General features: G+C 37.7%; 1 protein-coding gene across 1 annotated transcript; it reads right to left on the reverse strand.

The window, feature by feature from the left end:
- Window positions 1-1407: 1407 nt before the first annotated feature.
- On the reverse strand, window positions 1408-11232 carry PRL (prolactin). Its single transcript, XM_019029734.3, has 5 exons — window positions 10994-11232; window positions 8445-8620; window positions 6650-6757; window positions 4290-4469; window positions 1408-1755 (listed from the first exon to the last, which is right to left on the reverse strand). The coding sequence occupies exons 1-5, from the start codon at window positions 11019-11021 to the stop codon at window positions 1564-1566; spliced, it is 684 nt and encodes a 227-aa protein (XP_018885279.2). The 5' UTR covers window positions 11022-11232; the 3' UTR covers window positions 1408-1563.
- Between the last annotated feature and the right edge of the window lie 1501 nt (window positions 11233-12733).

Raw genomic sequence — 12733 nt, forward strand, 5'->3', positions numbered from 1 at the left:
TACCACCGCCTTCTAAGGGGAGCTTGCAATGAGGTTAGCCCTCATTTTAGGTTCTTTAGAGGCCACTGAACAAATTTAGGGACCCTCATCCAGTCACCTCTCTCCATACTCAATAAATAGAAGATTAGGTATTTTAGAAGGGTGTTATAATTCAGTGACCTAGTAGAGAATGTTTGTGAGGTTGACTCTCCAAGATAATTGCTAATAGAGATAATTACTCACTAGGTTTAAAAGAAGGAAAGATTGCATCTCATTCCTGAGGTGAATGTCTGCTAATGAATCCAACTTCTGATCTACTCTGTGTCTATGTCAATGGGAGAAGGGAACTGGTAGAGACCCCGGGAAGGGGTCAGCCATGACCTAGTCCTATTGCTACTTCATTGCTTGGAGAGGTTACGATGCATGAGTTTCCTATGGGGCAGCTGACACACAGCTGACCTCATGCCAGTTTTCTTCAACAGAGTTCCTGCAGGATGAGGGGAACAATAGCAGAGGCCATGGAGAATGCTACGGATGGCAGAGCTATGGGGCGAATAGGAGAATCAAGCCAGAGCATTTCCCCTGGGAAAGAAACTATACTGTGTGGTGTCCTCACTGGTTGGTATCTTGGAAATTACAAATCAATTCCACCAGAAAGACATCCACTACTCAGAGAAAATCCAAGGTCGGTCCCTGTCAACAAGGGGAAGGGTACGATAGTACTACCTAAGTCAGTGATGTATGAACTTTTTCATCTCTGCTAGTCCTCTATCCCATTCCAACACAGCCAGAGGAATGGAGATCCAGAAGAGAGAGGGGGAAGAAAAGTTGCAGGAACTGACCACATCTGCTTTCTCTGTTAGGTCCTTTGAGCCAACACAGGGGGAGAGAAAAGCATTAAATACCTTAAATATGGAGTTGAAACCTGACTGGACCAGACTTGTTAGACTCAGAATTACTAGAACATGAAATGTGTGCAAGATAATGCAAAAGAGATAGGAATTTAGTAGAGAATGATTGAACATAGCTATTAGAAAAAGAGAAATCCATGTCATGTTTATATCCTAACAATTTTTAGACTGCTCAGTAAACTCCATACTATTTGGAGGCTTTGCAGTTGCACAGTACTTATATTGTCTGTCATAACACTGAAAGTTAACTGACAGGACATGCCTGGTTTCATAAAGAATCCAGAGAATTCAATCTTCTTTGTAGAATGACTAGCATGATTAATAATCTAACTCTTTGATTCTAATAACTTGACCCACAATAATCTACTGCGATTTTAAAGTAAGCTGTTAATTGTCTTATGTGCAAGGCTAGCTTCTGTTGTTTGTGACACATTCTGATAAGAACTCCTTAATGGGAGTGATAGATTTTCTTTTGATTTTCTATTAAATGAAGAGAAGAAACTTTGACAAATCGGCATTTTAGATTTTGATGTCTCTAAGGAGTCAGTTTTTATTTTTTAAGAGGAGACCTGTTACACCCAAGCATGGATTCAAAAGAGATAAAACTAAAAGAAGCTTGCAATGGAACGGATCATTAAGAACCTTCTCAGAAATAGACGAAATGGATGTGGGCTTAGCAGTTGTTGTTGTGGATGATTCGGCACTTCAGGAGCTTGAGATAATTGTCGATTTTATGTGAATCCCTGCGTAGGCAGTGGAGCAGGTTATAATAAGCAGAAAGGCGAGACTCTTCATCAGCCATCTGCAGGGATGGAAGTCCCGACCAGACAGGGTAGATCTCATTTTCTTTGGTTTCAGGATGAACCTAATCACACAAAAAAAGAGTGACTTATTCTTCATATTATTAGTATTCGTATGTCCTTGTTCTTTCTAACTGTTGAATTAAGAATTGAGAATGAGATATGAATGTAAAGTTTTAGACAAAGGCAATGATTTTTGTGTATCTGGGCCAGTGTATCAGAAACCTATTAATCTAAAAACTAGAAGCAGAATACCTCTTTAGGTTCTCTGACATCTATGGGATCACAGATGAAGTATGTTTTTGCAGGAGTAGACAGATGAAGAACCGGAAAGGTACCATGTAAATATTGACATAGATTTGACAAAGAGACAATGGAGTAGCTAGCTTCGGTGCTCTCACTCCAGGAACTATTTCATTTCTCCAGTCTTGTCCCTGATGTATCCCTTGTGCTTTATTCTTCCTGACATCATTTATTTTCTTCCTGCTTTGAACTCAATCTATTGCCTATCTAGTATATGTTCCAAAAACTTTAAAAAAGATGAAGATTGTACTCATACTTGATGCTTTGGGGTACAGATAATTTAGTGATGACCATGACTAAGAAAAGCTGCTTACGTAGTCAGGAGATTTTCATTTCCTCAAATTTCTAGGGGAAACAATTGCTTTCTTTTGAGGTCCCTGGGCTGGGAGGTGCCGGGAAAAGCACCTACAAGAAAAGCGTACAGGCCGGGTGTGGTGGCTTACACTGGTTCACACACTTTGGGAGGCAGAGGCAGGTGGATCACTTGAGGTCAGGAGTTCAAGACCAGCCTGGCCAACATGGTGAAATCCCATCTCTACAAAAACATACAAAAGTCATCCGTTGCCTATTGGTGCACACCTGTTGTCCCAGCTACTTGGGAGGCTGAGGCATGAGGATCGCTTGAACCTGGGAGGCAGAGATTGTGGTGAGCCGAGATGACACCACTACACTCCAGTATAGGTGACACAGTGAGACCTTGTCTAAAAAAAAAAAGGTCAGGGGGTTGCTGGCAGCAACCCTTCAGTGGTGAGGGCTGTGTGGTAGGGTTGGGGGCATGGCTGTGATAACAAAAGGAGGCTGAACAGCGCAACAGAGGGCATGCTATGTTTCTTCACACTCTATAAGCCTTTGCAAACCAGGAAAGCCCAGAGGTCTTAGAGACCAAGTAACCATTTTAGCAACTTTAGGGATGTCAGCTAGTTTGGAGAGTTATTAGGTATATATCTGGATGTAGACACCGATCTGCTAAACCTTTTCCTACAAAGTGAGAATATTTTTCAAATCTGGGATTCCCTATTGGAATTTAAAGTGTGGTGTGTGTGTGTGTGTGTGTGTGTGTGCATGTGTGTGCATGTGTGTGTGTGCATGTGTGTATTCATAGACTGGCTTTATGTTTTTATTTTTAATTTTTGGTACTTGAGCCCTAAGACAAAATTTACTGTGTAAGGGATAATGATATGAACAAGAATAAATAAATAAGTGGTAGAGAAAAAAGAACAGAAAATGAAGTACTATAGAACAAATTAGTGACCTCAGAAATGAGGTTTACAGTAATGAAGAAAATAACTGGAAAATCAAGGTATTTATTTCACACATTCCAAGGTTAAAATGTGCTTTGTGTTTGTTTTGGACATATTTTTCTCGCATGAAAATAACCAAAATGATACATGATAACATGTACTTAGTACACAAAAAGAGAAATACAAAATTGTTCCTGTTATTATTCCTATAATCATATATTTTTCTTTAGATGGTACATTATCCCTGAAAACCTCAGAAGCTGTTTAGGTATTATCTCACTAATGTTGAAATTATCCCATCTGAATGGAGATATCTATTGCAAATACTAACACAATCTAAATATGACAGATTATTTGGGGGAGATTAAGTACAATGACATGAGTTTTGACTTTGGAGTCCCAAGAAAAAACAAAATTTAGAATGAGACAACTTTCTATAAATTACAAAATGAAGACATTCCAGAAAAGGTATATCTCCTTCTTTTGTGACTCCCTGCAATCTCGTGCTTGTGGGACCTCCTGAAATCAATGCAACCTGTGTGCACTGATGTCATTGTCTTGTCATGTTAATATCTGCTCCTCCCTGACAAGTCTGTGCAGCAGATCGGGGTGAGTGGCTGAGGGCCCATCCAATCTGATTTTGGTTTTCTTCTTTCTCCCTTCCCACTCTCATCCTCTGGCGAGGGGAGAAAAGAGAAAGAATTTTCAATAGTGGGTGTCCTGGGATACCCTGCAGAAAGCATGTATCTTGCAGATTCTATTCTCTAGTTTTCACTCCCTTGAAAACACTTAACTTCTTGTCCTCAGGAAGGGGCAAGTCTTTTGTAGTTTTGCGTGTAGGTGTAGGGAAAATGACACCTGTCAAACAGCATTCTAAGATTCATTTACATTTATGTAAATTTATGACTATGAATGACTAGGCTCTTGCTTTATTTAATAGCGGTCTATAATATGCAATGCCTAAATTTCCTTCTTTTAAAGGGAAATATTTCTCATCACAGAGGTCACCGCTTATATTAATGAGAAAAACAAAGAAGCACCAGGAGGCTGCTCACCTGGCTGACTATCAGCTCCATGCCCTCTAGAAGCCGTTTGGTTTGCTCCTCAATCTCTACAGCTTTGGATAGGATAGTCTCCGGGGCTTCTTGCATACCACGTACTTCCGTGACCAGATGATACAGAGGCTCATTCCAGGATCGCAATATGCTGACTATCAGGCTCAGAAAGTCTTTTTGCTACGAAACCATATAGAACAATTGCATTAAAATAGGTAAAATACAATGGGGTTAGTTACTTGTGATTTTTGCTTAGAGAGGCTGTACTAAAATATCTTTTTTATTCCTATGTGTAGGTGCATTTTTCTTTAGGTGAGAGAATTTGTAGAAATGTAAAATTTAAACTATTGGCCTAAACTTTGCTAAAATTAAAAAAAATCCGGCTTATTTCAGTAACCACTTTTTCTAATGAGAATTCTAATTGATAAAATGAAGAATTTTGTTTTTCATCTGAAATTCTACCATCTGTCCACTTAGTAAGATCTTTCATATTTGATTGATTTGCTTGTCCCTGGGGAGAAACTAAAGTTTTGCCGAAACTCAGTAGGTGCCCAGAGTATCTGACTCATGAGAAATAGATTCCACTGGGGTCCATGCCAAGGGGCCCAAATCACTCTCATCCAAGCATTCATTCATACTAATGAATCAAATTGTTCATCGAACTATTCATTTTTGATTTGTAGTTTTATTTTGGGATCCTAGAACGAAGAGACAATGAAGATGACATGGAATTCATCAACATGCTTTCCTTGATCTATACAACCGCCTGCCCCATGCTGCTGGCAGAGCAGTCTGTTCTCTTGGCTTATGCAGGTGAATAAAATGGAACCAATGTTATCTTGAATAACCATGGAATTCACAATGGAGTTCTGGCTGCCTAGTTTTTGCTTACTACCACAATCGTGTAGGAGACTCCCAGTAGCTGATTATCTCTGATTTAAAACGCTTACTTTGTAGATGTCCGTGAACTAGTCTAGTGGTAACAAAATGAAGAATAAAGAAGAAATAAATGGACATTGCAATGGAAACATGTAAGAGGATATGAAAGAAATGAGCTATAAAGAGGTACAGGTCATAAAGTGAGTGTCAGTGTAGTTTTTCTGGGAGCATTGCAACACAATGATTAAGAGTAAGGGTTTTGAATAGAATGAAGCCCAGGCTCGCTGCTTACTTGCCATGTGACTGGTACAAATTCCATAACCTTTCTGAGCCTCAGTTTCCTTATCTCAGTGAGTGTAATGACAGTACCTTGTGTTATAGGATTTTTACGAGGATTAAATATAGTAATGCCCACAAAGTGTCTGACAATGTAGTACAAGTTGAACATTCCTAATTAAAAAATCTGAAATCTGAAATACTCCAATGAGCATTCTTTTTTTAGCATCATGTAGGTGCTCAAAAAACTTAGGACTCTTCAGTATTTGGGATTTCTGGTTAGTGATAACCTGTAGATCTCAATAAATATTTCCTCTTCCTCCTCCTTCTCCCCTTTCTCTTTCTCCTCCTTCTCTTATTATCAAATTATTATTAATGAACATAGCAGACAGAAATGTTGGTGCCATTCCTAAACTTGTAAATGGAGAATACATTGAATTTGTAGGTGGCATGTATATAAAGATGTTTGTTTTAAATCATGTTAAGGCTGTGATTATGGTAGACAACCAAAAGGAAGAGATCATAGCAGTAGAAGATTGAAGCTGAGATACATGATTGGGGCTTGATATACAGACTTTGTAGTCATCAGAACAGTGGCAATTGTAGCTGTGAAAAGCAAAATATTATGTTTTACAGTATCTGTATTTTTTGTGAGGGGAGTGGTGACTTTTAACTAAGAAGTAAGAGAGGGCAGAAGAGTCAGTGAAGAATGAAAAAGTAGGTGTCAGAGTAGCAGAAATAGAACCAGAGTAGAGTCTTGAAAGTCCAGAAGACATGGCTCCAATAGTGCAGGGGTCAGTCATGTAACATGCTGTTGATGTAGGAGTCACGAATAATATGTAATAAATAAAACTGCATTTCTTTTTCTTACATATGCATAAATGTATATTTACCCACAGAAGTCCAATTCAGTTCAAACTTTCATATACTGTATATACAATCCTAGCGACAAGGCATTGGTTAAAATAATGTTATCTGCAAAAACAATGTACGGATCTGCTATTTAGACTGCTGCTACCATCTTTACTTAGCATTTGATTTGACTCATATTTCATCAATACATAATGTAATTTTTTGACTGCTTATTCTTCCTATATTTTTCTCTGCATGTACAATTACCACTAGCTATTACAGCACCTATCACCATGATAATACCCACATACTGCCTTGGTTGTTTTGGTGCAAAGCCTGGATGAAGGACTCACATTGATCTGTTGGGCTTGCTCCTTGTCTTCGGGGGTGGCAAGGGAAGAAGTGTGGCAGCTGTTGATGGCCTTGGTAATGAACCCCCGGCCATGGGTATACCGTTTATCCTGGAAATGATGAGACAAATTCAATTAGTTGGGGTTGTTTGGGCATTGAATAAATGAATCCATTAGCAGAATACTAATACCTTTGGCAGATGTGTAATTTTTAAAAATTAGAGCTACATAAAAATGAAAACTAAAGAATTAAGAAAGTAACCCTTTTGCCTACTTTCCCCTCCATTATCTCTGTAAACTCATTTTTTCATCTAGTTTTCATAAATCTCGATGTTTTTCCTTCTTTGCAATTCCCTTGTTGTTTACTTTTACCATTCACACAAGTCACACAAGTTGCTATTTGGAAAGCAAATGCTAAAAATAGCAAAAATGTGCAACATTAAATGTTGTATTGAGAATCATCTTTCTTCAGCATTTGAGCCAAATGCCACAGTGCAAATGTATTTACATGTATTCATTTAATCTCTTATTTACTGTGTGCCCAAACTGATAGACTTCTCTTAATAGGCATTATAAAATTATAACTTTTCTCTAAAAAGTTTCTCTGAGTCCACACACCTATACCTTACCAAGTTCATGATAGAAACAGAATACAACTTTTTTTTAAATTATGACAAAATAATTCAGAAACACAGGGCACACAATTTTAGGAAATATAAACAATGGACTGAGGATAAGAACAGAATAAAAAATGAGCTGACACATTGACAGGAAAGACTAGTCTTTAGCAAAACTTATAAAAGTCTAAAGAAATTACTAGGAAGATTTGGAAGACAAAAGATGACCGGTCAAAAATGGAGGATGAAAGTGAAATCAGAGAGTAAAAATAATTTTATAAATGTATGTTTATTCTCTATGGAGGCCCTTGATTTATTAAAGCACTAATCTATTGTCTGCTCCTTGATTGACCTAGAAGAGTTAACCTATGATTTCCAAAATAGGTTATTCAGAAATAGAGTACATATTTCTGAAAAAGAAAAGAAAGGGAGGAAGGAAGGAAGGAGGGAAGGAAGGAAGGAGGGAAGGAAGGAAAAAAGGAAGGAAGTAGGGAGGGAACAAGAGAGGGAGGGAGGGGAAGCAAGGAAGAAAGGAAGGGGAAGGGAAGGGAAGGGAAGAAGGAAGGAAGGAGGGAAGGAAGGAAGGAAGGGAGGAAAAGAAAGAAAAAAACACTGGTTTCCAATTCTAAACTAGCCCTTTATTGTAATTATAAACCCATATACTGAAATCTCAGAGAAATGATTTCTAGCATTTTGGGGGTTTTGAAAAGTTATTATTTGTATATTTTCCCCACCATGGATTCAGCTCAGTTTAATTCTATTCAATCCACCCAATTCGCTGCAGTGCAATTCTTCATTATTGGATATCTATTCCGTGCTAAGTAAAGAATGCCTGTGGAGTCTGACCTCTACATTCAAGAACAAGAAATCAACACTCTTCCTTCTCCTCAGCCCCACCTAAGCATGCTTTAGGTCAGGTGTTTAAATTTTTTTTATTTTTAAAAAATAAAGTGAATTAAAGAAAAAATTTAAAAGTCATTGCATTCTTTGAGAATCTTTGAGATTTCATGGCACTGTCCCTTTCTTCTTGTTCCACATCTTATGAGCTGGTGTCTTCTTTCACATGTTAAAGTGTATCATTTGAAATTTGGCTCGGGAGGTTTTCTAGGTTAACATGTAGCAAAGCCCAATAGTTCATGTGAAGGCTCCTTCAGGGAGGAAGCCAGAAGCGTGGTACTTACGAATTCGCTGAACATTTCTGAGGAGAGGTTATGGATGTAGTGGGACAGGACGACGGCGCGGTCAAACAGGTCTCCAAGGGTCACCTGGCATCTGGCAGCCCCGCCGGGACAGATGGGCAAGGGGGCCACGCTCTGGCACAGGAGCAGGTTTGACACCAGCAGCAGCAGGAGGGACCCTGCTTAAATAAGAACGCGAGCCACTCTGAGATGATCTATTCCACGGAGGTTTTCAAAAGTAATCCTGCCGAGGAAAGCCTTATTGCTCCCCACTGCCCTCAGCTGCCTGATTTGCTACTGTAATGGCTGGGATGGGGGAAGAACAAACGCCTTCCACTGTGTAAATGTAGATATATAATTATGTTTGCACAGATATATAGTTTGAGAAGTGGGTTACTTCCTGCATTTTTGTACGGCTCCCAGAAGTGCTTCTGTACTTTGCAAACATTTGGAGCTTAAATTAATTCTGAGCTAGGGTGTTTGGATCATTCTCTTAAGATAATTTAATGTCTTGGGAGTTTCTGCAGATTTTCAGCAGTCAGGCTGCCCAGCACTTTGTAATTTTTTTTTTTAACTAGATGTGTCTGATAATTTACATTGTAGACACTGATATAACAAAAAACAGTACAGTTGATCCTTTCGATTTGTCATCCTGCCTGATAAGAATAAACACATGATTGTTTGATTGCTAATACTGAGTATGAAAAGAATTCTAGCATAAAAATAATGCTGTAGCTTAGATCTGCTAACTCGTAATAGTCCCATGCATGTGTTTGACACTTCGCCAAAAGCATTAAATTTTTTTCTATATTTGAGCTTCATAATAACCTTGTGAGATACACTGGGCCTTTGTAATTATCATCAAATTATATTGATGAAACAGATGGCTTAGGGAGGTTAAGTGATTTTCCCTAAGTCGTATCATTAGTGGGTGAGAGAGGCATGATGCCAATACTGTGGTCTTTGCACATCGTCTTGTCACATCGCGTACACCTGTGGGCTGTCAATCTGCATCTGTGTAATGGGGGCCGCATGAGTAGCCGTGATGGCTCAGTGTTTACATAGGTTGTTGCCGTCACTTTTAAAGAATAACAAGTTCTTTGCCTTTGATTGATTACATCACAACAGAGGCCCCAGAAAGCTTGATTTTCTCCACTTTTCCTGCTCTAATTACAAAATACTCTGATCATTGTTGAAGGTTTTCAAAGCTTTGTCATCAATTTGCTATCTCAGCAAATGGACAGTTACAGTCCTGTATATATCAATAATTTATACTTTCAAAAGGAAAGAAACGATAGATAGCTACCAAATTAAAATCACTTGTTAACTTCAGTGGCATTACCCCAAAAGAATGCCCAATATAAAACTGTGTTTATCACAAAACTTAAGTCCTTCAAAACCTTTAAGAAATGCAATCAGAAATGCCCAAGATAAAACTAGGCAAATGCTAAAGTTTCGTTTGTGAAAAAGTACCTAAACCTAAACACTTAAAAATACCTAAAAAATTGCTTAGTGTAGGAAGTGACTAAACCTGTTAGTTGTAAAATAAAATTTTTGTTTGAGATGATTCCTATTATAGACTTTTAATTTTTCAAAAACATGACTCTTCCAAAAAGTTTATTTTATGCATACTATAATCATATGACGAAACCAAATGTATATTTTATCTGTATGTGTAAATACAATGTGCTTTGTAGATAGAGGAATTGGAATAGCAGGTCTAGGAAATTCACAACTGGATAGATGTTCTGTAACTCTGAGTACATTTATCTGCACATTTAGCATGGAAAGGATTTTTAAAGCCCAAGATGAGATAAAATAGACACATGTTTTTGTTCCTCATTTCATTAGAAACACATTTTATGGTTGTTACTAATTTATTTTCCTTGCAAATGTCAACCAGGAAAGTAAAGGTGATTAGTTATTACTAGGCAGTCTGTTTTTCCTTTTGAAATGTCATTTGGCTTGAACCAAATTGACAAAGAATAGAAAAGACAATTCTGTTGTTAGTGTCTATTTTATGGCTTCACAATTGAAAGTTTCATCAGGTTGATTCAAGTTGGCCAATCCACATTAGAGGCCTGATAACCAGAAAACGTTACTTTGTCCCTTTGAGAGTTGTGGCAAATTGGACCCACAGACTCTTTGAGTCTTATTCTAGTCCAGAGTTTCTCAATCTTGATATTATTGGCATTTTGAGTTGAATAATTCCTTGTTCTGGGGGCTGTCCCGTGCATTGAAGGATGTTCAGTAGCATCTCTGATCACTATCCATTAGATACCAATAGCACTTTTCCCTCACTTCCCCACCTCAGTTAAGACAACCCAAAACATCTCCCGACATTGCCAAATGCCTCTGGGAGAGGATTCCCCTGTTTGAGAACCATTGTTCTGTTCTATGTTGCCCTTGTAAAATTGCTTCCTAGAGGAAACATAAGATTGTGCTTCCAAACCTTGTAAACCTGCAAGCTCTTGTTATTAGTTAAAATTTCACATTGATCCCCCCACAGGAGCGTTGATACAACCAACAACGCAGTGAGTTGTCACACATACCTTTCCATGGCGATCCTTTGATGTTCATGGTCGTGATCGTTGCAGGAAACACACTTCACCAGAGAAGATCTGGAAGTCTCACGGTTTTCTCTTTCCCAGATATTGGCTTTATAAACCTTTGATATCTTCATGAATATAATGAATCAGGCATTCGTTTCCCTTTTCCTGGTCATCTATTTCCGTCATTGAGATTACCCCCATAATTTCAAACATCAAATGGTATTTTATTTCTTATTCATATTCAGGAAGACATACTGGCCAGAAATGAACATTCTAGGAAGGATTTTGATTAATTAGGCCAAAAGGAAATGAGAGAAATGATGAAGGTGAGATCTGAGACTGGTTTGGAGGATCTATAAAACTACAGAAGTCATTTACTTTAAAATTTATCTTATTTCTCTAAAGTTTGTTGAATATATAGGATTATATTTCACTTAGGTAACAATCTCATGTATTATCAGTTATCAAGTTTCTTCCTCAAGATTGCTAGGTAAAGATTTTAAAATTTTTACACTAAATACCAAGAGATATAGAATAAGGATTGAGAAATCAGGATTTTCAGTCCCCTGTTACACTGTCATTAAATTTCCCTCATTTTATTGCTTTTTACATTTTGTTTTATCTTTTTAAAATACACATTTTGTTTTGTCTTTTTAAAAATACATGTGTTTTGTCTTTTTAAAAATAGCATATCTGTATGGTACTTTGAATGTACATCTTCATCTGTTTATTTCTTTTGATTTTAACATATGTGTTAAGCGGTATTATTCTCTCCAGTTTACAGATGAAGAAACAGAAGCTTGGAGATACTAAAGGTAAAGAATATGAAAGAAGTAGTTCAGTGCAAAAGTAATTGAGGTTTTGGGCTTTACTTTTAAATGGTAAAAACTGCAGTCACTTGCGCACCAGCCTAATAATTCTATAGTTGAGTTAAATGAAGGAACAATTATTACTTCACGGAAAATCAGGAGTCATGTGAGGAAGGCTGGGAAATGAATTCTCTTGTAAACATCCTGTGGACCCACTTCTAAGACAAACAAGCTATAACCCCTGATTTAAGAGTTTATTTTGGGGAAGTGATACAGTAGTTTTCCAGGGCCAACACACACGTGTGTGCACACACACAGACACACTTACACCCATCATTCTGGTATACCATGTAATAAACTGAAATTCTAGCCAGTAATTTCCACTCTTTTCAAGGATAGCAGTGTGTAAACTGTCATTAACTTATGATCTCTCTACCTTCTCTGACCCTGAGCCACTCTGAGGCCAAGGTGACAAAAATTCATCTTTCATGGGCTTAAAAATTCCATTCACCTTTTGGAAATTTCCTCAGTGAAATGACTATAATGAATAAGAACTAAGTTTTATTGAGGACTTTCTCTAATTTTTAAGTCCATGCATCTAAAGCAGCCTGCGACCTTTAGTTTCAAATTTGCTGTCTCTTACAATAGACTGATGAATGAGGTAATTTAAAAAATAATCTTCCTATGGCATTTACTTTTTCCATAGTTCCTAGAGCCACATATGTGCTTTAGCAATTATCTGACTAAGTGCTCTTATGGGGACCTAGAAATCTTAACAAAGACTAACGTCTCTGAAAAACTATCTTCCTAATTGCCTTAGTTTAAGGCAATCCTACGTTTTGAACCATAAACATCAAATGTGATGATTTGTAGACTCTCTCAATCTGAAAGCTGGGTCGGGATTCCATATACTCACATTAGGTATTCATTT

This window comes from Gorilla gorilla, chromosome 5 (genome assembly GCF_029281585.2).
Source record: "Gorilla gorilla gorilla isolate KB3781 chromosome 5, NHGRI_mGorGor1-v2.1_pri, whole genome shotgun sequence".
In the NCBI taxonomy this organism is placed as follows: Eukaryota; Metazoa; Chordata; class Mammalia; order Primates; family Hominidae; genus Gorilla; species Gorilla gorilla.

What these genes read in the sequence shown, in the direction of transcription:
- PRL (XM_019029734.3), bottom strand. Translation starts at nt 11,021, where the DNA reads ATGAACATCAAAGGATCGCCATGGAAAG. An exon ending in CAAAGGATCGCCATGGAAAG is followed by an intron (nt 8,621 to 10,993) that starts GTATGTGTGACA and finishes TTATTTAAGCAG; the next exon opens with GGTCCCTCCTGCTGCTGCTG. An exon ending in TGGAGCTGATAGTCAGCCAG is followed by an intron (nt 1,756 to 4,289) that starts GTGAGCAGCCTC and finishes TTGTGTGATTAG; the next exon opens with GTTCATCCTGAAACCAAAGA.